Source organism: Oculina patagonica, chromosome 13, assembly GCF_052425735.1.
Source record: "Oculina patagonica isolate OP01 chromosome 13, crgOcupat, whole genome shotgun sequence".
NCBI classification, from domain to species: domain Eukaryota; kingdom Metazoa; phylum Cnidaria; class Anthozoa; order Scleractinia; family Oculinidae; genus Oculina; species Oculina patagonica.
In genome coordinates, this window is record NC_135770.1 from 28,570,180 (window position 1) to 28,590,888 (window position 20,709).

General features: G+C 38.4%; 2 protein-coding genes across 6 annotated transcripts in view; both read left to right on the forward strand.

The window, feature by feature from the left end:
• Nucleotides 1-8,738, forward strand: part of LOC144635718 (delta-like protein 1) — a 36,943-nt gene extending 28,205 nt beyond the window's left edge. For all 5 annotated transcript variants that reach the window (XM_078494797.1, XM_078494800.1, XM_078494798.1 and 2 more), the window contains exons 7-14: nt 406-536; nt 959-1,078; nt 1,641-1,690; nt 2,264-2,561; nt 3,121-3,150; nt 3,654-3,996; nt 5,822-5,996; nt 6,449-8,738. In XM_078494797.1, coding sequence (XP_078350923.1) covers nt 406-536; nt 959-1,078; nt 1,641-1,690; nt 2,264-2,561; nt 3,121-3,150; nt 3,654-3,996; nt 5,822-5,975 — 1,126 coding nt within the window. In that variant the 3' untranslated portion in view covers nt 5,976-5,996; nt 6,449-8,738. The remainder of the gene's footprint in view (nt 1-405; nt 537-958; nt 1,079-1,640; nt 1,691-2,263; nt 2,562-3,120; nt 3,151-3,653; nt 3,997-5,821; nt 5,997-6,448) is intronic.
• Nucleotides 8,739-11,687: 2,949 nt separating this feature from the next.
• The window catches only part of LOC144637281 (calcium-independent protein kinase C-like), a 30,280-nt gene continuing 21,258 nt past the window's right edge, over nt 11,688-20,709 (forward strand). The window contains exons 1-4 of the mRNA XM_078496413.1: nt 11,688-12,178; nt 12,279-12,336; nt 12,700-12,853; nt 20,471-20,505. Coding sequence (XP_078352539.1) covers nt 11,852-12,178; nt 12,279-12,336; nt 12,700-12,853; nt 20,471-20,505 — 574 coding nt within the window. The 5' untranslated portion in view covers nt 11,688-11,851. The remainder of the gene's footprint in view (nt 12,179-12,278; nt 12,337-12,699; nt 12,854-20,470; nt 20,506-20,709) is intronic.

Below are 20,709 nucleotides of genomic sequence, written 5' to 3' on the forward strand. Positions count from 1 at the left end.
GATAACGCTATCCACCGGATAAATCACTATCTAGTGGATAACTGTCATACAAAACCTATTTTGCTATCCTCCGGATAGTGATTTATCCGGTGGATAGCGTTATCAACCCCATGAACAACTCTGGGCCTGGTTGGGGTGTTAGCCAGTCCATCGTTTGATTACTCTCGAGCACTTTGTTGCGTTGCCCTAATTAATTATTTGCCATTAACCATTGATACACCTGGGTGGAGAGTGGCAATGTGTGAGTTAAGTGTCTTGCCCAAGAACACAGCACAATGAGCCGGATTAGCGCTGCGGCTAACCTCGACCGCTCGATCAGGAGTCCAACGGGTTAACCAAAAGGCTAACGCGCCTCCAAATGCACAGTATGAACTAACGTTTAATAACTCTTCTTCTTCTTTCCAGGTGCCACTCAGGCTGGAAAGGTCCAAACTGCACGGAATGTGAATTGTACCCTGGGTGTCGTCACGGAACTTGTAATCAGCCATGGCAATGTAACTGCATTAGCGGCTGGGGTGGTGATAGATGCGATCGTGGTAAGTCGAAAATTTGGTTTTTGTTTTGTAAATTCCAGACGTTTAGGGACTACTGCCCCTTCATTAGTCGTAGTAAGTTGTTCGCTAACTTTGCTTTCTTTTCTGCCTAGCTCTTAGTAAGGATGATAAAAATCGTACAATGTTCTGTAGCTAATCGGAGCTAAGCTGTTGTGTTTTTGGCCAATCATATGCCCAGTTGCGTCAACGTTTCCCGCGCTTGCCAAAGGCGTCATATTTTCCCGCGCTTGGCTCGTGTTTTCCCGCCCATGCCATTGGTTGCAATTTTTTTCTTCCAGTTTTGATTATTTGTTGCGTATTAAGCCCTTAACTGTGTACGTTTGACCGGCATTTGGCGGCGTTGGTAAATTAATAAAGGATTGTCCGCCGTGACGCAAATAACTGAAATCGTTTTTTTCTTTCAGATTTAGAATATTGCGCGCGTCAACAGCCTTGCAAGAATGGCGCTACGTGCAGAAATACTGGTGCGGGAATGTATTCCTGTAAATGCAAAAAGGGATACACCGGACAAGACTGCGAAAACGGTGAGCTGTTTACATTGAACCAGTAATCAATAGAGAAGCTGGCAGTTTTCAGTCATTTTGAAAAGAGTACAAAATTATTGCAAAATGTATTGTTAAGCTTGACTATCAATGTTGACATAAGCATACGTATAAGGATAAAGATAGCGAAGACAACGGTGACTTCAGCGTCAGCGCAAGTACAAGCATAACACTTTCATTCTTTATGTTGTCACCATTAGGAAGCCCCCGCGACAGAAAGATAAAGACACATGAAAAGCAAAACTGTTCTTTCTTGAATAGAAAACTGAAAACGGGAGGCACACTTCCAAAAACAATACAATTTGGCCCACAGTAATATCTTTGGAGCCCAGAAATCAAATTTTACGAAAATTATTACACATGGGACTCTTTTTACACGCAACACTGTTTTTCACACCATGTCTTTGCACCCTTTCCAAAATGAATTCGCGTAGAGTTGGTTAACTAGTCTATAGCCTCTTCGATTTTATAACAAATTAAGTTGTGCTTCTTGGCCTTTTATGCTTGTTATTTATTGGCACTTTTGTCTATTCTATTCTCACAGAAATCGACGAATGTTCAAGCAATCCATGCTTACATGGAGGAACTTGTACGGTAAGAGAACAGCAAACATCACTTTGTAATATTAAATTCTCCGTACTGGGGGGGGGTCCCTATACATTTCCTTGAGGTACTAGTTGGGAGAATTTACCAAATGTCAATCAAAGTTTTCCTCGGTGATCACTTCCTACATTCTCATGGTTATGTATTGATATTGTGAAGATAGGCAGGGTAGGCTGCTCTCATGAGTTGTGGCCGGATAGAAGTGGGAGGCAATGTCTACGGATTTATTTTTTTCCGTCGTTTTTGCGTTAGTTCTTTTGGTGAGAATAGATGATAGAGGTCCAAACCCTAAGCAAAAACTGTGTCATATTAGGAAAAGGAAGAGGTATAAGTATTGGGCGCCCCCGGGGCAAAGAGGTTATATTTTGGTCGTTACAGGGGCGGTTCCTTTCAAATAACACGAAACTAATTGTCTTCAACCTTATTGACTATAAACTTAAGGACTTCAGGTTTTTTTTTCAGAATGATGGACTTAAAACGTTTCTACCCCAGGCTTATCGACTTCTAACTTAAGACGTTGTCAACGTTTAAATCTAATGTTCACTTTTTCTCTTCGTTCTAAAGGATCTCCTAGGAGATTACAACTGCACGTGTCCCGAGGGATTCGGCGGGAAACAGTGCTATCCCGAATGCGTGCCTGGTGCATGCCAAAATGGCGGGACATGTATTCATGGTCTCCGTGGTTACTCGTGCCATTGTTCAGCGGGATTTACCGGGGACAGATGTCAAGAGGTGGTACCAACTGACCCTGCGACCACTGCCACCACTGCTGGCGAGACTACTACACGTGCAACTACGACAAATAAAACCCTTGATGGTACTAATGCCACGACTACACAGCCCACTGCAAACAATACGATAGGTAAAAATGTTTGACGTTTTTTTTGAACATACCACTCTTCCGCACTGCTGGCGGCCAAAGGACTTTTCAATATACAGCGACTTCTCTGTGGAAAGAATCGCAGCCTGCACTCAAACTTAGTCCATCCGCGAGGGATTTTTAGCGCCTACTCAGGCGAAAGCTTAATGACTGTTTTATTTTATTTTTATTCAACCTTTGTCTTCTTTTTACTTTATCTTTGTCATGAGTTTAGTTTTCTGCGTTTTTAAATTTTGTAATGAACATTGACTCTAAAAGCCCCGTGGGGACGAGTCAATAAAGTATTATGTTCTCGTTTTGCGGTTGAACCGCACTTCAACCGCACATGAACCGCGCGCAATCATGAGAAGGTTTAGTAGAATAAGTTCAACAAGTTATTTTGTAATGTTTGACCAACACATTGCGTTTGAAAGCTGTGTGTGGCTCGAAGATGTTCAAAGTTTGGCTATTTATCATGGGTGAGGTCGCTTCACTCGTGAGTGTAAACCAAAACTGTTTCATAAATGGCTGAATGTTAATCAAGCTTTTTTTTTCTTCACAGAGCAATCCCGCAACGAGCAAAGAGGAACAAGTGAGTGAGATGAAATTTCCATCTGCCTTTTGCGACATACCGTAAAATCCCCGTTATAAGCCCCCCTGGTTTTAGGTCCCCCCGCTTATTAGCCCCCCCCCCCCCGCTTATAAGCCCCCCTGGTTATAGGCCCATCTACCTGGAAACAAAAAAATACATCCGGTTATTAAGCCCCCCCCCCCTCCGGATATAAGTTTGTTTTTTTTTTTTTTTTTTTTTTTTTTTTTAAACTTTCCCCCCCCCCTCCGTTTATAAGCCCACCCAAAACCCCTTTCGAAGTAGTAAAAGCCCAGGCTTGTAACCGGAATTTTACGGCATTTCAATTGACGTCCATCTTTGAACACCCATTAGCCATTCTGACCACCATCCCTGTCTTTTGTTGAGCACTTTTTCCACAAAGTCAAATCATTGTTTTTCGGTTGACTATGATTTAGTTGTGAGAACCCCAGTGTCATGCTATAGCAAACATTCAACTGATTTCTCGTTTTACATTTTTTTCTCAGGTCCCTTGGGCAAAACTACAATGATAATAGTGATTGTAGCCTCAGTGTTGGTGGTACTCTCTCTAATGGTCGGCTGCGTCGCTTGGAAATTCTGGAGAAAGCGCAGGCGCGCGGCACAGGACGCAGCTGCAGTAGCTGTGGAAGCGCAGGCTCAAGTAAATCCCAAACAAATAGACATTGAGGACCCTGATCCAAAACATTGTGCGGGCGCAAGATCAGGCAATCCTGAGATAATTAGAAATTTCGTGGCTTCAAAGCGCAACGAAAAGAATACAAATAAAACGCAGGAAAATCCTGCGGAGGATAAGCTGCCGAAAGGAAAGGCACACGAAGAAAATGCCAGGTAAGACCGGGATTTTCAGTTTTCCTGCGCTATTTCACTTTTTGACTTCCTAGAGCACCCATCTATATATTTCATTTTGTAAAATTTTGAAAAAACAAATTCCACCACGCGAACACACTTTCATATGAATGGTCGCATGCCAAACCCCAACCTAAAAGTAAGAACTTGTAAACTTTTCGTTTGACTTTGGGAGCTTAGAGCTTAACCTTTTAATACCGGATATCACAAATCATACAGAACAGTTCAGTGGAATTCCGATTTTTCGAACACTCGATTCCCGGGGGGGGGGGGGGGTACTTGGGTAAATTTTTGTTGGGTATGTGCCGCTGGCCTCTCAGAACCCCTACCCCATTATAGTCATATTCTATGGCCAATTATAGACCCCATCTTAGTCACTTTTGGGTAAATTTAATTTTTACGACCCCAACTTAGTCACTTTCTGGGAGCTGTTTGTCAAATATTGAACAACAGCAATGAATACGGTAACATTTTTTTCGGCGAATATTTCCGTTCATAAATCACAACTTGCCAGAATTTTCATACTCTCAAAATCCCGGAAAAGTGTGACCCCATTCTAGTCACCCTATAAAAAATGCTTAAAATGGCGACCCCATTATAGTCAGTCCAGTTGTGAAAATGCGACCCCATCCAGCGGCACATCCCCATAAGCCCATTTATAGGAAGTGCCCCCCCCCCCCGGACTCGATTACTCAAACCTCCTGACATTTCGAACCAAAAGGCGATTCCCTTCCTTCAGTTGAACACTGCACTTTTACCTTAACCAATTTTCGTTTCCCTTGGGAGATAAGAGAAATCTTGATACTACTGTATTCGTTTCATGTCTGTTAAGTCAAAGTTTAATGTTTCCTACACCACAGTCATCATCATCATCATCATCACCATTTATTTGCCACTTCAGAATTAAACATACAAGTCAAAATTGAATTGTATTGTAACAGTCATCACTGTAACTGCTAATATCATTTTCTAACTTGCCACTGAGGTCCTCTAACCATAGGCTCTTTACGCTAAATATTCGTTGTGAATTATTCAATTACCAGCTAAATCCATGACCAAGTCAATCTATCAGCAAGAATGACAAGCACCTTCAGCTTAGCTTTAATTCTACTTAACCACAGGGAATCTTTGAGTTGACCCGCGCAAATTTTTTTAATCGTGCGCGCGCGGGAATTTGGCCTTTCGCTCAATGATCCAGGTTTTAACAGCTAACGTAAATTAAAGTGCAGAGGTTAAGCGTATGTTTGGATTACTCAGTTTGGTCAGCGGATTACAGGGGTTACCTTAGACGGCTTTGATCCTCGCAAGCAAGAAATGATCCAAAAAACGCGCGCTAGTGACATGAAACTTCCGCGACAGTTAGTTTGGGAGAACTCAAAAGTGTTCGTGAACACAAATTGCACAGGAGGACCTTTTAGTTCCAAAACGCCTTCACGTGTAGAGAACAATCTTATTTTTCGTTTTTAAAATTAAGACGAGGATTAAAACGTGACCTCAAAACCATTCAGTTTCTAAACGTAGCCTCGTACAAGACGCTTTACTATCTCACTAGTCAATAAAAGGGCACATTATAGTTATATCCAAGATTTCATTTTCAAAAAGGGGCTAAATGTTGACGCGAATAGAGGAAAGATTGTTTTTGTTTTAGAAAATGAAGTGTGCTTCAAAGTAAGACTTTGAGTGACATTGACTTGAAAGCTTGATCAAGTTTCCTAACCGTTAACACACGACTCACGGTAATTACACCTTGCTAGCAGCTAATGCAATCAAACGTGCAATTAAAGCTTGCTATGAACGTTTTTTGCAGGACGTCTTTGGAATTATCCGATATAACAACAACAACAACAACGACAACAACAGCGAGAACATCAACGAGAGAGCGTCAAACTTTGGATGAGTTATATCTCCCTAATCGTTGTTTTGATCAAGGCTTTTGGCAAGAAGTGGAGTTGGAAATCTAATTTAATTTATTTAACTTAAAGGTAAATTTGGTGTTCTGTTGACTTAAATACTTTTAGCCATTTTATAAGCGCTTGCAGCATGCATCGATCCATTTTCACTAATCCTCATTTGTCAGTTTCAAGTTAAAAACCGTATTAACCTCATAGCCAGTAAATAACTAATGTGTTAACCTTTTTAGAAGATCTTGGGCTTAACTCCTGACATTAGTCATCTCTGTCAAACTTATTATTTTTGTGTCTGGCGCAGTTTACGCGCTCGCCTGAAATAAGCGTCCAATAACAATCACGACAAACCACGATATTCCAAAAACGTGTCAGGAATAATTGCGGAATTTTTAAGAAAAGACTGAGAAAGGAAAACGTTGAATTTGAAAAAAGTGCTCTGGTTATTAAGATCTTGGGAAAAAGAGATGCCCTCAGCGTGAAATCAATTTTCATAATTAACATAATTATTTCACATTTGTGATTTTCAGGCTCGACCAGCCAACAAAACATGACAAGCTAAAATGACGCGACGTCGACCGCAGAAACGATGATGACATGGTCAGATGCGCAGAGGGTCACGTGATGAATTGAATGATCCAATTGAAGTCAGTTGGTATGGCAAAGAAATATTACAAATCAAATGGAATGAACTGTGAATAATACCGAATCGACAAGTGGAAGCGTCGAAAAACTTATAAAATAGGATCGCAGTATCCTAGAGACATTGAACCGGCTGTGCCTAGTAATTTATGGCTTATTAACAGCTACAAAGGGCGAGTAAAAATAATTAAAAAATACATACATATACAAGACTAAAAAAAATCAGATTCACTCTTTGAACCACAGATGTGAGGGACTCGAATAAGGTTCTAATGCGAAGGCTTTGTGTGAGGGCATCGTATGAGGTCCTTATGCGAGGGCCCCATGAATGAAGAAAAAAGAGCTTCTCTTTGAACAAACAAACGTACCGATAAGTAGGTGAATTCTCCTGGACAGGGTGGTGGCAATTAGTCGTAAACGTTTGGTATTAAACATTTTGGAATCTTTTTAGCCTTGTATATATATTTTTACTCTTTTAGCGACGAATTTATGTCACAAATGATTCAAATATTCATATACGAGCCATGAACATTGAGTTACCATTGCTTGCTCGCAAAATTCTGAAATGTGAATACATAGCTTGCCTTTGAGATCCTCTCACGGACAATGGAAATCAAAATAGTGCAGCTTATGATTGAGCTCGAAGGCACGTGCTTATCTCGTTGCCATTTTAATAAACATGTGTGTGTCCTCGACCAATACCGTAGCTTGTTTGTTAAATTTTTGGATTTTGACAGGCTAATAGGCTCATTCCATTGCCATTTTGAGAGGATTTTTTGCCGGGAGTCCAGCCCAGAGTGTAAATTTTCCGACTACATAGAGAAATAAATAAGGCTGTTATTTATAAACCACAGGTTACCAAAGACGTAGGGATATAATATATATAGCCAAATTTGTAAGAATTATTAATACATGTTATAACTTCGTAAGGAGTTAGAGTAAGGGCCTATGGCCAACTTTAGAACTTCGCTTTGGTTTCGCGTTTATTGAGCTCGATAATAGTTCATAAAACTCATAACATTTTTGCTAGCCAATCAGAGCAAAGGACTTGTCTACTCAGCCAATCACGTGCACCGTGATTTGCCCACGTGACTTTCGCGTGCTTGCCGCTGCTCACGTGTTTATTCTCCGAGTTCTGATTGGTTTATTGTAATATTTAACTGGCTTTGTGAATACTTTGATTTAAGCCAGACAGTTATTGGCAAAATCATGCTACGTTTTGCCGAGATTTGCGGACCTTTCATCCGTCCATTGTTGCATAGAATCGTTTAAAATCTGAAGCTCTTCCAAAGTTTGACCAGGCAAGTTTTTGTCTTTTGCCTATGTTATTTGATCTCGTCTTAAGTATATCTGATTTCGCAATTTCAAAAGTGAGGTCCGCGTTGGCTTGCTCTATAACTCCTTACATTCTTCATTTTTAATCTGGCGGGTTTTCTTGTTAATAGTATGTACAAACTTTATCGCCATTTGGGGCCTAGTCCCTTATTTAAATGATCTTTTCAGTTGCATCTCGCTAAAATATCTAACTGTGTTTTCACTTTTGATACATTTGATCGAACAAGTTCCGTTAATTTTCGGTAGGGACCCGTTGAACTCCCGATTCCTTTTGCCCAATCTGGAAACAGCACGAGTTTTTTTTTTCCGAGCGACGTCTCGTCAGATGCTCGGATGGCGCAATGCGAACACGTGATCATGTTACTTAGCAACCTGATAGTCAACTCGTGTACTTTTCCCAGAGAACCCACTTAAGTTAAGCGGGACTTGTTCCATCGAATTTAAAGTCGCGTGTTAAAAATATGCCTAGCTTTTGCCGTCATCCAGGTCTTTGGCGTTTTATACTAGACACCGTTAATAGTTCACTCTTTTCCGAATGTAGTGTTGAGGTATTTTGCATCAGAAATGTTAGTCCTCGCTAGTTTTCACGTGGTTTCTGTTCAAAGTTTCCTCGTATGATCAGTCACTCTGGTGCATTTTCATAGCTACGCCGCGGTGGTTCTTGACACAACGGTTAACGTAGCTTTTCAAGGGGTAGGTTTTATAGATATATATTTTTGTAAATTTTTATATAATTCGCCAGACAGTTTTCTAGAATTCCTCGGTCGTGGCTGGAGGAGGTCGTTTGAAGAGAAATTTAATATATAGAAACGAAAAAATAAATATATATATTTGCACCTTGAATGGACTTGTCTTGCTCATTTTATTCTTGTTCAGTGTTTCCTCTCGAAACATCACCATCATCATCATCATCATCATCATCATCGGTGTTTGCAGGCGGTACTGTTCTCTTGCCACAATCCCATGCTGTAAGAAACAGCCGCTCGTAAGACTTCAAAAGAGACCCTCCACCATCATCGTCATTGTCGTTGTCGTTGTCGTCGTCGTCGTCGTCGTCATCATCATCATCATCATCATCAATACTTTAATTTATTTAGGACGGCACCTTTTCCTTTTACCCTACTTCGCTTACCTGAGAGCAACTTTGGAGATCTTAGTTGTTTCGGAGGGGGGGGGGGGGAGAGAGAAACAGAATAGGGGGAGGGAGAAATGGTCCAAAAAAAAGTATGAAGGTGGGAGAAATCGAGGCAAAAATACAGGGGAGAGAGAAATTGGCACAAAAGGGAGAAGGAAGATTTACCCTCCTGTCCCTCCCCCTTCTCTACAGAGCACGTCCTCCTGCAACCTCGTTCCCAGGGTCTCTTTCTCACTCGCTCTTGGGGGCGGTGAGAGAGAGACCCTGGGAACGAGGTTGGTCCTCCTGCTCTGTTATCTGAAGAGCCCGTTGTTGGAAATCAGGGAGCTTGGTCATGTAGTCTCTTCAGATCATACACAGCCATTCTCCAACATTAGTCCGATCCATAAAACAGATCTGGTAGTAACCATCATGTAATCGTGCTCCACCAGTTTGACAAATTGATTAGAAAACCTTAGAAAGATACGCAAAAAATCCCTATAAGACAGGATGGGTGAAAGCTTTTTATTTTTTTCAAGATGATGCATAGTCATTCTCCAAAATTCTGATCCGAAAATTAGTACGGAGATAAGACAAACTTTTCATTCTTCCAACATTGACCCACAAGGAACAACCCGATTTCGCATTGACGAGCTGAGATAATCAGTTTCGGTTAAAGACGCCTTTTCGGCTGCCTTGTCCCAGCGCCGATCGGAGGGTGGGTTAACATGGGTTTACTGGCAATATCTTGTTCACATTTCAAAGCTCTCTGCTCATCTCATAAAACTGTTTTCGGGTGTTTTGTAAATTTTGGGGGGAGGTTTTGGAGAAAATAAAAAGAAAATAAGAAAGAAGATAGAAAGAAATATTGAAGACTTATTAAATGTAATTAAAAATTGTTTACCGTTTTCCGGGATCTTTTCCGAGGTTAAGAATATTTAAAAATCGACGTTTCGATCAGTTTCACTGATCTTCTTTTTTAACAACAGCCTGAAGAAGATCAGTGAAACTGATCGAAACGTCGATTTTTAAATATTCTTAACCTCGGAAAAGATCCCGGAAAACAGTAAACAATTTTTAATTTCTTAAGATGAGAGGTGAAAGTTTCAGAAATAGGATTATTAAATGTAGTTTTAAAATTACAATTTGAATTTAAAAATTAGAAGATGGACACCAAATTAAAAAGTCCCCTGAAAACGTGGGGTGCTCTTGCATGGTGTTCCATTAATAATTTTCTTTCTTCTGCCCCTTCTTTTAACCTCCAAACGAAAAGGTCGAAATTGTACAACCGCTCAACCCAGTACTAGCCAACTGGAAGGTGTCTTTGTAAAGCGCTATTGGATAAGGTATGGGGATGCTTGCAGTCTCGCTTAGGGGTGTATTGACAGAACGCCAATATTTTAGTCGTCAAAGTCTCGTTAAGGATTACAAATAAAAATCACCGTCGCACTGTGCTGGCAGACTCGACCTATCAGAGTTATGAAAAGTTGTATCTTCTAGGGGTAATTTTTTTTAAATTCAAATTTTCCAACAACCATCCCCGTCCCTTTCATATTTGACCTTGTGCGGTGAAAAGCGGTGACCATGAGACAAAACACATCCCCGCCGAGCTTTCAAGACAAAATAAATTGTTTGCAAACACGATATGAAAAACTAGTTTGAATTTTGAAGATCGTCACGCATCTCCTCTATCTGCTAGTATTGCGTGATGGGCTAAAATTTGCTTTCGCTTTGGGAGCAAGCTGCCAAACATAACCAGGAGAGGGGAGGGGGGCATGAAGGAAGATTATCTGATCAAAGTAAAGCATCAGTTTTAAAAATAGATGGTTTCAGCAGCAGGCAGCAGAAGTCTCTTCCGTTCTTTACGGCCCACTTCAGAGAGCAGAGTTTTCTTATACCCACAGGGTACCCACTTTCAGGCTCGAGTGCTTTTCGCAGCGTTTCACATTAGAATTAACAGGTCCATGACAAAACAACAACTAAGAACTTTATTATCCATGTCCTTCCTGCTCTAATTTTCTTCCCACTATCATTTATATTTAATTTTCCGTTTGATATTTTAAGAGGTCGGAAAATATCATCGCCTTCAAACCACAGTGAGCCTATAATTTATATCCATTCGACATATTAGGCATATTAAAGTCAGACAACGGCGATTTCAAAAACCAGTCCTTATATAGTCTAAACTCGTGATTTGAATAAATCGCTCTCTTATACTAGACAGGTTATCAATATCGATTCATTTTTTATTCAATTCATCGCTACTTGAATAATTCTGTTTCTAAATACATTTTTCCCCTGCTTCTAGCGGCCATGGATTGAATGGAATTTAAAAGAAGAATCACATTCAAGTGATAAATGTTATTTTTTCTTTTCAAATCCCATTTAATCCAATTTTCCGCTAAAAGAGAAATATTTGAAATTTTTCTATTGTCAAAGGATGTCTTTCTGAGCTTCGCGCTCTATTTATTTATTGGAATTTTACAGTGAAAAACCCAGCTCTGTGTTTGTATAATGCGATATATTTGTTTAATTTTCGTTCAAACGGAATCTGAAATCGCCGCACCCTGACCGAAGAGACCCGTAAGATGCCGAAAATAGCCGAAAGGATTTCCCGAAAGTTCTCGTAAATTTCCGACACTCAAGCAAAGCACTGTGAATGCCGGGAAATTCTTGTCCTCTTCCGCTGTGATTGTATTAGAATATTGTTATCATTTACTAAAGCAGAGTGGAATATTGGTTGTTTCGGCTTTTGTGGACGGAGTGGGAAATGCTGAGCTTTGCGTAGATTTTAAGAGTGTTTCTGTGCCGTTGTTCAAGCTCGGACGCTTTCCAGGACATCATGGTTTTCACGGGTTCCGTAAAACTCAAGGTGTTGGAAGCGACTGACTTAAAACCTGCGATTTTAGCTGCAAGAAGGGTGAAATCTATCGACCCTTACGTATCCGTTCATGTAGACGATGTGCCTATAGCACAGACAACTTCAAAACCGAAAACGTCAACGCCAATTTGGAACGAAGAGTTTGAAAGCGACATAGAAAATGGAGAGACGCTAGGAATAACTGTATTTCACAACGCAATCATGCCTCCGGATCCGTTTGTAGCAAATTCGTCGGTGCCTTTAGACATGTTAGAAGAGATCATCAATTCGGGAACCTCTGATATCTGGGTACGGTCTGGACAATTTATTTGAATTTCTCTTTCTTTAGAAGGACTTAATTAGTCTCAAGGTTGGCCATTTCTAATGCCATTTTATAATGAATCTTCAGATCCCACTCGAACCAGAAGGAAAAGTGCACCTTTACATCGAACTTAAGCCAGCCCAGGGTGAGTATACTCAAAATTTCATGTCGAGTTTCGAACCATTTGTGATCGCCCCTGGACACGTTACGTTTGCTTTAGTAGGTTTTTTCTTTATCTTGTTATTGACAGTTGAACAGCATTGCTGCAACAATGCGGATCTCTCGCTATTTGCAAAAAAATGGATTAAAACATGGCGATAGAAGTTTGTGGATGCTATGCATCGACAAGCTAGCGACTTCTTCAATTCGCGTGTTCACGCAGACGGTATTTGTTATAGTTCGGCAAAATGCCGACTGAAGGGCGATAATAGCTATATATTTAAGTAATTCTTGTTTCAGGCAAAGTGTAGCTAAACTGCGTTTGTGTTTTGATGTTTATTTTCAACAGATCGAGAAAGAAGAGTATTTAAGGAAAGGGAGGGCGGTATAAAAGGCCGAAGAGGGGCTATGCGCCGAAGAGTGCACCAGATTAGCGGCCACAAATTTATGGCTACCTACCTCAGACAGCCGACTTTCTGTTGCCATTGCAAGGAATTCATTTGGTAAGAGCGACTTTTAGCTTTTCACGTATTGTATTGTATTCTTTTGTGGGTGATTTTGCATAAAAGGCATTTACGCTTTGGTTGTGTGACTGCAGACTCGAAAGGGCATCGTGTCGAGCACTGAGACTAAAGCAAAGCAAACTTGACAATTTCCCTTTCAGCTGGTCGCGCTGACTAATGTTCTTTTGCATTTTAAATATTATGTAAGCCATTAGACGGCGAGAACAGATGCCATTAAGATATTTTGCCCGCAGAAATTGTCCCTTTGTGGAGCTTTGCCGAGTTCAACAAAGCTATTCTTTGCATGTTTATACCGTGAGTGACATTGCTTGTGACTCACTATGTAGGCACGTTTGACATTTCTTCTCTGAGCTTTGAAAGTATTTGTTTACGGAGCAATATCATAACACCTTTTTGTGGTGTATTAATCAGTTTTCGAATTCGCTTCTTCTTGTGCATTCAGTCTTTTAGTAGCATATACTAAACTGTCGAAGTGACTTATGTATTTCATTGTGTTTGAGCAATAAATTAATCGGAGTCCTTTCAAAGCTGTCGCAGCGCCTCGCACGCGATCGTCTGGTCGACGTGACCGATTGATGTGCTCTCAACCAAACAACATAGTAGCTTCATTTATGAAGAGAGAATTGAAGGGCGGCAATAGTTTCAATCGAACAAGATTAAACTTATTAAATATTAATCTACGTCAAAATCGTGGTTTGTTTTCCATTTTGCTTGCGAACAGTCGCGTTGGGTTTTAATACCATGCATAGGCAATGTTTTGGGGCATTGTATAATTTTGAATACATATATGTTGAACTCTTCGTCTGTAAGCAGCCGTATGTTTTGTTATTTGTTTTGACAAGCATTTCCAGAGTTACACTCCATAAAGTTTCCCAACATCGGTTTGGTCGCTAAGATCAAATTTCAGTGGTTTTGTCTCCATTTTAGTAATAGTGAGTTTGTGCACATTTTCACAAATTAGTTTTCCTTTTTCTTCACATCGAGTACAAAATTGTGTTATTAAAATGTAGTATTTTATAAATTTATATGCACACCTCTTTTTCATTATATTATTTTCATTTAGTTGTGTGTTTTGATATGATGTTTGATAAATTATGAATATAATTTTTTACTATATTAAATACAGTAAGTGAATTTTTTTTTGTGACTGTAATAATTTGTGATTTTATATATAGAGGACAAGCAAACTTTAGCAAAACTCATCTGGTTTTGATGGCTTTTTTAAAATTAATTGTAAACAAATTTGCCGAACCATTATAGTAATATGGAAAAAAATGAAGAATTAAAACCTACTTTAGAACAGCAAGTCCACATCTAGATCAAACAAAGAAAATTCAAATTCTACTTTTATTCTAATGGGCAAGTTATTGGTATCAAGTTAGTTGATTTGTCATTTAATAACTCAATCACTTTTTCTTTGAAGGAACATGTGTATTTGAAAGGTCTGCCTACAATATTTATGAACTTAAAATATACGCCTTCGAGCCCTTGCCAGTGAATTGGATTGATTGTTACGAGCTTCCAATTTTTGTTTATTATTATATGGAAATAAATTTTAGTGGTTACCCAATGGGTGTAAAAACTCTAGGAACTGTATAGAATTTACAAGTTTGTTCATTGCAGGTGTGCTTTGAAAAAAAAGTTTGTGTGCGATGTTTTTTAATTTTAAAATATTCACCATATTAAGTTATCACAGTTTTGGTTTAATGTTGCTAATGTGCACATGCACTTGAAACACCAAAATTTGTAATTTGGACTAGGAGAAAATGACTGTACTGTACTGCTTCAATCACAAAGCTTAGAGCAGTTTTCGGCTAAGAATCAAAAGTAAATCACATTTGCTCTGGTTTTGCATCACGAGCTTGATGATTATGCCACTTTTTCATCCATGTCAGAAGTGAAACCAAAACTGATCGTGGCTGGTTTGCACATGTTTTCCCGTGCTTCATGCCTTGCTTCCAGTTTTGTTTGGTTCAGTGGATTTACTGTGTCTTTTGTGATTGGCCAGAGTGATTACTTTGGTTTTGGTTTTTGACCACATATAAAGAAAAACAGCTCTATACAATTTTACTTAAAAACTGTGCTGATAATTATTGTAGATCTTCTGTGTTGAGCAGTTTAATATTGAAATTAACTGATGTGTGTTATGCAAAGATAGTCACAGAGAAATAATCAATTTTGATTATAAAAAATTGCTAACAAAGATTTATTACTCAATCCAATAGCGAAGGGTGCGAGGTCTAAAAATAGAATGCAAACAAATATAATCCCCAGGAGGCTGAGAAACAACAGCGTGTTCTGAGAGAAATAGAAGAAATCTAGGCAAAGTTTTCGTTTTATGGAAGTAAGCAGGCAGACCCCTGTCAAGTCCCCTAGAGATTGACTTGAACATGAAAGTTGTCATATACCATCGCTTGCATCTAAGCGTGAACATGTGCCGCCAAAACATGATCTAATAGCCCTTATGCATGTTTACGCAAGACTGGCTTGTTACGCCACCAAGCCTTGCTTTCAAATGCAAACTTGTCAATTTTATCATGAACAAATTTCCAAAGCAGCAAGGATGAAAAGAATAACCACGTGAAAACGGCACGTTGGTTGGTGAATTTTCAGCATATGACGTAATCATGCATAAGGCCTATTGGATATTAAACGTGGCATGATTGGTCATAAAACATTTGAAGTTTGGCAGACTGTGACGGCAACTTTTGCGCCGAAAGTTCAGAGAGAGACTTCTTCCGAAAAATTAATCCTGATCATTGTACTCAGTGTTTGTGGTGAGCATTTTGAGTGCAAAAATTTGCGTTACCACGGTGGGCACAAAGTGACCCAAAAACGCTCACCTTCATTCATCTTTTTCGTTTTTGATACTGGCTACCTGAAATTTTGCATAAATATAGAACTCGTCATTCTGAAAAATCGTATGTTTTTTGTTTTTCGAATTTCGAATTTTTTGGCGGGAAAATGACGTCACAAAGTTGATGCCAACATTTTTTTTAATTAATGTGGAACATTTTATGACAGTTTCTGAAAGAACTTGTCGCAAAGATCCTAAAATTGAAAAAAATTCTGAAATACGTCAATCCAAACCAAAGTTATGGTGCATTGAAGTTTGAGTTTTCCGCCATTTTGAGCTATTTTTAGTAACAAAATGGCGGGAAATTCAAACTTCAATTAGCGATAACTTTTGATAAGATTGACATATCTTAGAAATTTTTTCAGTTTCAAGATCTTTGCGACAAGTTCTTTCAGAAACTGTCAAAAAATGTTCCATACTAATTAAAAAAAAATTTGGCGCTAACTTTGTGACGTCATTTTCCCGCCAAAAAATTCGAAATTCGAAAAACAAAAAACATACGATTTTTCAGAATGACGAGTTCTATTTTTATTTAAAATTTCAGGTAACCAGTATCAAAAACGAAAAAGATGAATGAAGGTGAGCGTTTTTGGGTCACTTTGTGCCCATCGTGTACAGTCTGCTAAACTTCAAATTTTTGACGACCAATCATGCCACATTTAATACCCAATTAGATCATGTTTCGGCGGCACGTGTTCATGCTTAGGTGCAAGCAACGCTATTAGACATGTGATGCATGATTTAGCTACCTTATTGGTACTTATTTTCGTGGGACTTAATTTTCCAGATTTTCAAAAATCGCGATATTAAAGACCCACGAAAATTTATATTTTTAACGCTTCTTATTGTATTAAGTGTATGTTTTAAGCATATTTTTTGGTTAAATTGCAAAAATTAAGTCCTGCGAAATATGTCTGTTCTATTTTTGCGAAATAAAGTTCCCGCGAAAATAAGTAACAATAAGGTAGCAAAAGTAGCAACCCCCTGAAAGGTGTAACCCCCCAAAACTAGCTACAGGAAAAGGCTGCTACATATGAAAGTAACAAAAGTCGTTTCTTTCAGAACTTTACGGTATTCCAGGAATCTCCTGGATATTTGCAAAATCTCTTACTAGTCTCCTGGGCAGATTAGAAAGTCATGTTAAATCCTACAGAGCTAAATTATTTCACAGGTTGGCCAAATCAAAAAAGCTGCTTCAATTTAACTGTAAATTCACCAAATGACAAAGCTGTGCTCTAAGAGTAATTTCAGGGTGCCCAAAGGCTTGTATGTAAGAAATGCTGGGTGCCCAGCTCTTAAAAGCTTTTATGAGAGCAAAGTTATACAATTTGTCCAAAGGCAAAAGTAAGTCACCTGTGGCACCCGGGCTCTGCTAGAGCACAGCTCTGGATGAAATATTTGCTGTACTTGACAGTGAAATGTAGGAATGGTCAGTGACACATAAAAAAAACTGAAATTGGACTTTAAGTCTATTATTTTTTCCAGACCACAGAATAAGTGTCTTTACAAAGCAAATAGATTCAATGTTGCTAATTTGTCAGTTAGGTGTTGAACTCACTTCCAAGAACACACCAAAGTATGGTCAAAACAAGCCAGATTATCCAAACATTTGCTGAAATGCCATGGTTTTACCTTAGAAACTTGTAAATTTTTTGAAACAATTGTGAAAAAAGTATTGGCCATATTTGTTTCTTATTTCATTGCAAACTTTGTTTTTATAGAAAAGGCACAATTCCTTGAAAGAAGATGATTTTACTAATTTTCAGTATTATATATATATATTTTATTCTGTATTTGATCTTATAATTGAAAAACTCTGCACCTGTTTGATATGAAGATTAAGTTAAATAACTGTTGACAGTTATGCATTAGAAGAAAGAAGTGGTGTGTCAGATGGATTGTAGCCATTTCCACATCCATTCTTCAGTAGATTTAATGTTGAGCTAATTGAAAAATTCTAGTTAGAACAGTTGCTCAAATTTGTTTGTAGAATCTGGACTATTGAGCGAACATCTCTGCTGCCTCAAATTGGATCGTGGCTAGTGTTTATTTTATGCTAATAACAGTCATCATTAGCATAGCTTAAGCAATTGAAATTCATTAGCAAGTAACAGGTGAACAAATAAGTTTGTATAAGCCAAGAGATTAATTATTAAAACGTCTCAATCATTTTGGTAATTAAAAGCTTCCAAAATGGAACCACACTTATGCTTCTAAACAAACCTTTTCAGCCCCGTGTTGTTAACATACAGAATTTCTCTATGGATTTTATACATCTGAATTTACAGAAAAATAATAACCCCGGTAACTCGAATTCGGATAACTCGGACAACCCGGCTAACTCAAACTAACTTCCATTTCCCTTGGATTTGACCTCACTTTTCAGTCATTTTTACTCGGTTAACTTGAACTCGGATAACTCAAAAACTCCGCTAACTTGAACTAAATTTCGTTTCCCTTGATCAAATTTTGGGTCAAATTTACCCCGATAACTCGAATTCCGGTTTCTGCAACTCGCCACGGTTGCCCATTGATTACAGCAATAAACAGATCACGTTTTTGGCAGCCATTTTCCACTCTAATCATAAGAGCTATGATCGTGTTAGAGTTTCTGACGAGATAAGTTTAATTTGCACTATACTGTATACTGAAGTGCTGAAAAATCAGTAAACTATCACTTATTAACTTGGCAAATTAAATATTCAATCGACCCCAATAACTTGAAACCCCGCTAACTAGAACTGTTTTTCGTTTCCCTTCAGAGTTGGAGTTACCGGGGTTCTACTGTTTATATAGAATTTCTCTATGATGGATTTATATATCTGAATTTATTTGTGAATATACACAATGTATTTTGTGTTGGTTATCTTTATTAGGGATAAGATCGTAGCAGTGAAGAATACAGTAAAAAACCCCGTGTAAGAACCTAGGGATTTAAGAACTTTCTGGCGGAAATTTGCTTTTTTAGTACCCCAAAGTATAAGAACCTGTTTAGCCAAACAAATTCCAACAGGTTCTTATATGTGGGGTTTAACTATTTAATTTATATATTTTTTTACCAAAAACCAAAAAGGTGATCGAGAGTTTAGAAAATTTAAATGATGAACCTCAAAATTTAAATGCACAATGTATGTTGAATTTGAACTGTTACTATGAAACAACAATACTGTATCATTGATCAATTAATGTTGTTGGACTTTTGGCAACATGGGCACATTAATAAATATTTATAATGAAGAACAGACCAGATTTTATACTATTTTCTGATGATCAACAACAATGTCTACTCTGTAGAAATTAAGAACCTAATTAAGAACCAACTTAGCCTAAAATGTCAATAAGTACCCCATAATACAAGAACCTGTTTTGCCAAACTCTGAAAAAAGTAGGTTCTTACACGCAGGTTTTTACTGTATTTCAATTCCTTATGAACCCTTTTGACAAACTTCGAAGCAGTAGCAGGGCTTCTTGTAAAATTAATGATAACTTAAATTACAGTTAGCCACAAGGAAGTAAAACTGAATTGTGGTTGGAACGTTTTACATTTCTTCAAGTCGCTGTGTCAAACTGTCTAAATGCAAACCCAGCTATGTACTTTCATAGTGAAGAAATTATTCAACATGACACGAGCGTGGGACAAAGAAAAAATCTGAGTCCCCGACGGGAATCGAACCCATGGCCTCCCAGATACATAGATGCCAAGTTTTTTGGTTGCTATGGAGTGAGAAATTGAATTGCCCCGAAGGAGCATTAGTGAGACCCAGAGGGGTAACTTCTAGGGGGGTCTGGGGGTATATTCCCCCCAAAAAAATTTTAAAAATGTAAGTTGCAGAGAAGCAATTTCCTTCATTATGGGCAAGCGTTTGTTGTTTTTAAACTCTTCCCTACTCGATTAGCGTTCATCTCTACCAAAGTACAGCTGAAAGTACATCTCTTTATTTAAATTAATAAGACTTTTTTCTCAAGTTGTAGTATTTTATAAAAAAGCGTGATATTTTGTCTGAATGGCGTGGTTGCGTGAGATTGGGTCAAAAAGAGTGAGTCTCACGCCAAAAGCGTGAGACTTGGCATCTATGCAGATACCGGTTGGGCGCTCTAACCAACTGAGCTACGAGAGACTCGTTGTGAGCTGGGCCATTTTACTAGGTTGATATGTGACACGCGTCCTGCATACTGCTAGGATCAGCAATGTCGAAATCATCAAATGTGTAGTAAATAAATTATTTATTTACTATGTACTTTCATGTTGTACAGCAACTTAAGTTGCTCAAGATCTTTTAATATTAATTTTTTAAAAGTAGCTAATCACATAACACTCTTCACTTCTGTGAATTGAAGCTAGAATTGACAGTGTAATCATCAGTGCATACAAATGTATCTTTGTTCCTAAAGCCTATAAACTAAGATGGCGTTTTTGAAAGTTTCAATTTAATAATTTTTGCATCATAGAAATTTGCCAAAATTGCCATTATTACCATTGCTTCAGAAAATGAATCAAAAGTAGCAGCATTTGAAAATTCTCATCTCTCACTTTGTTAAAGCCTCTCAATCCATGGTCTGTTTCCTCTCATTGCCATAAGATTGTGATTACCTTCTCTACATTGTGATACCTTTCAGGGTGTAAAGTCAAACCTCTTGATCCAGTGACCAATACACTCCCCATCATGTCTCCCTGACTATTGTTTGTGCATTTATACAAAATGTGTGTTGATTTAGTGACCATTCTTTTTCTTTTTCAGGGGCGTCATAAATAAGCAAGGCTATCAGTGCCAAGGTGAGTCAGAGAAAAAAAATTTACATGCTTAAAAAATCCATCTTGATGTTTTTTAGCAATCATTCATTTTGTTCAGGAAATGCATCATTACCTCTAGAGCATGCAAAAGAGTAAGAATTTGACACAGTTTATTTGAAAGGCTCGGTGGAAAATGAACAGTGGCAATTTTTGGCTAACATTGAACATTGCCAAAACAACCCTGAT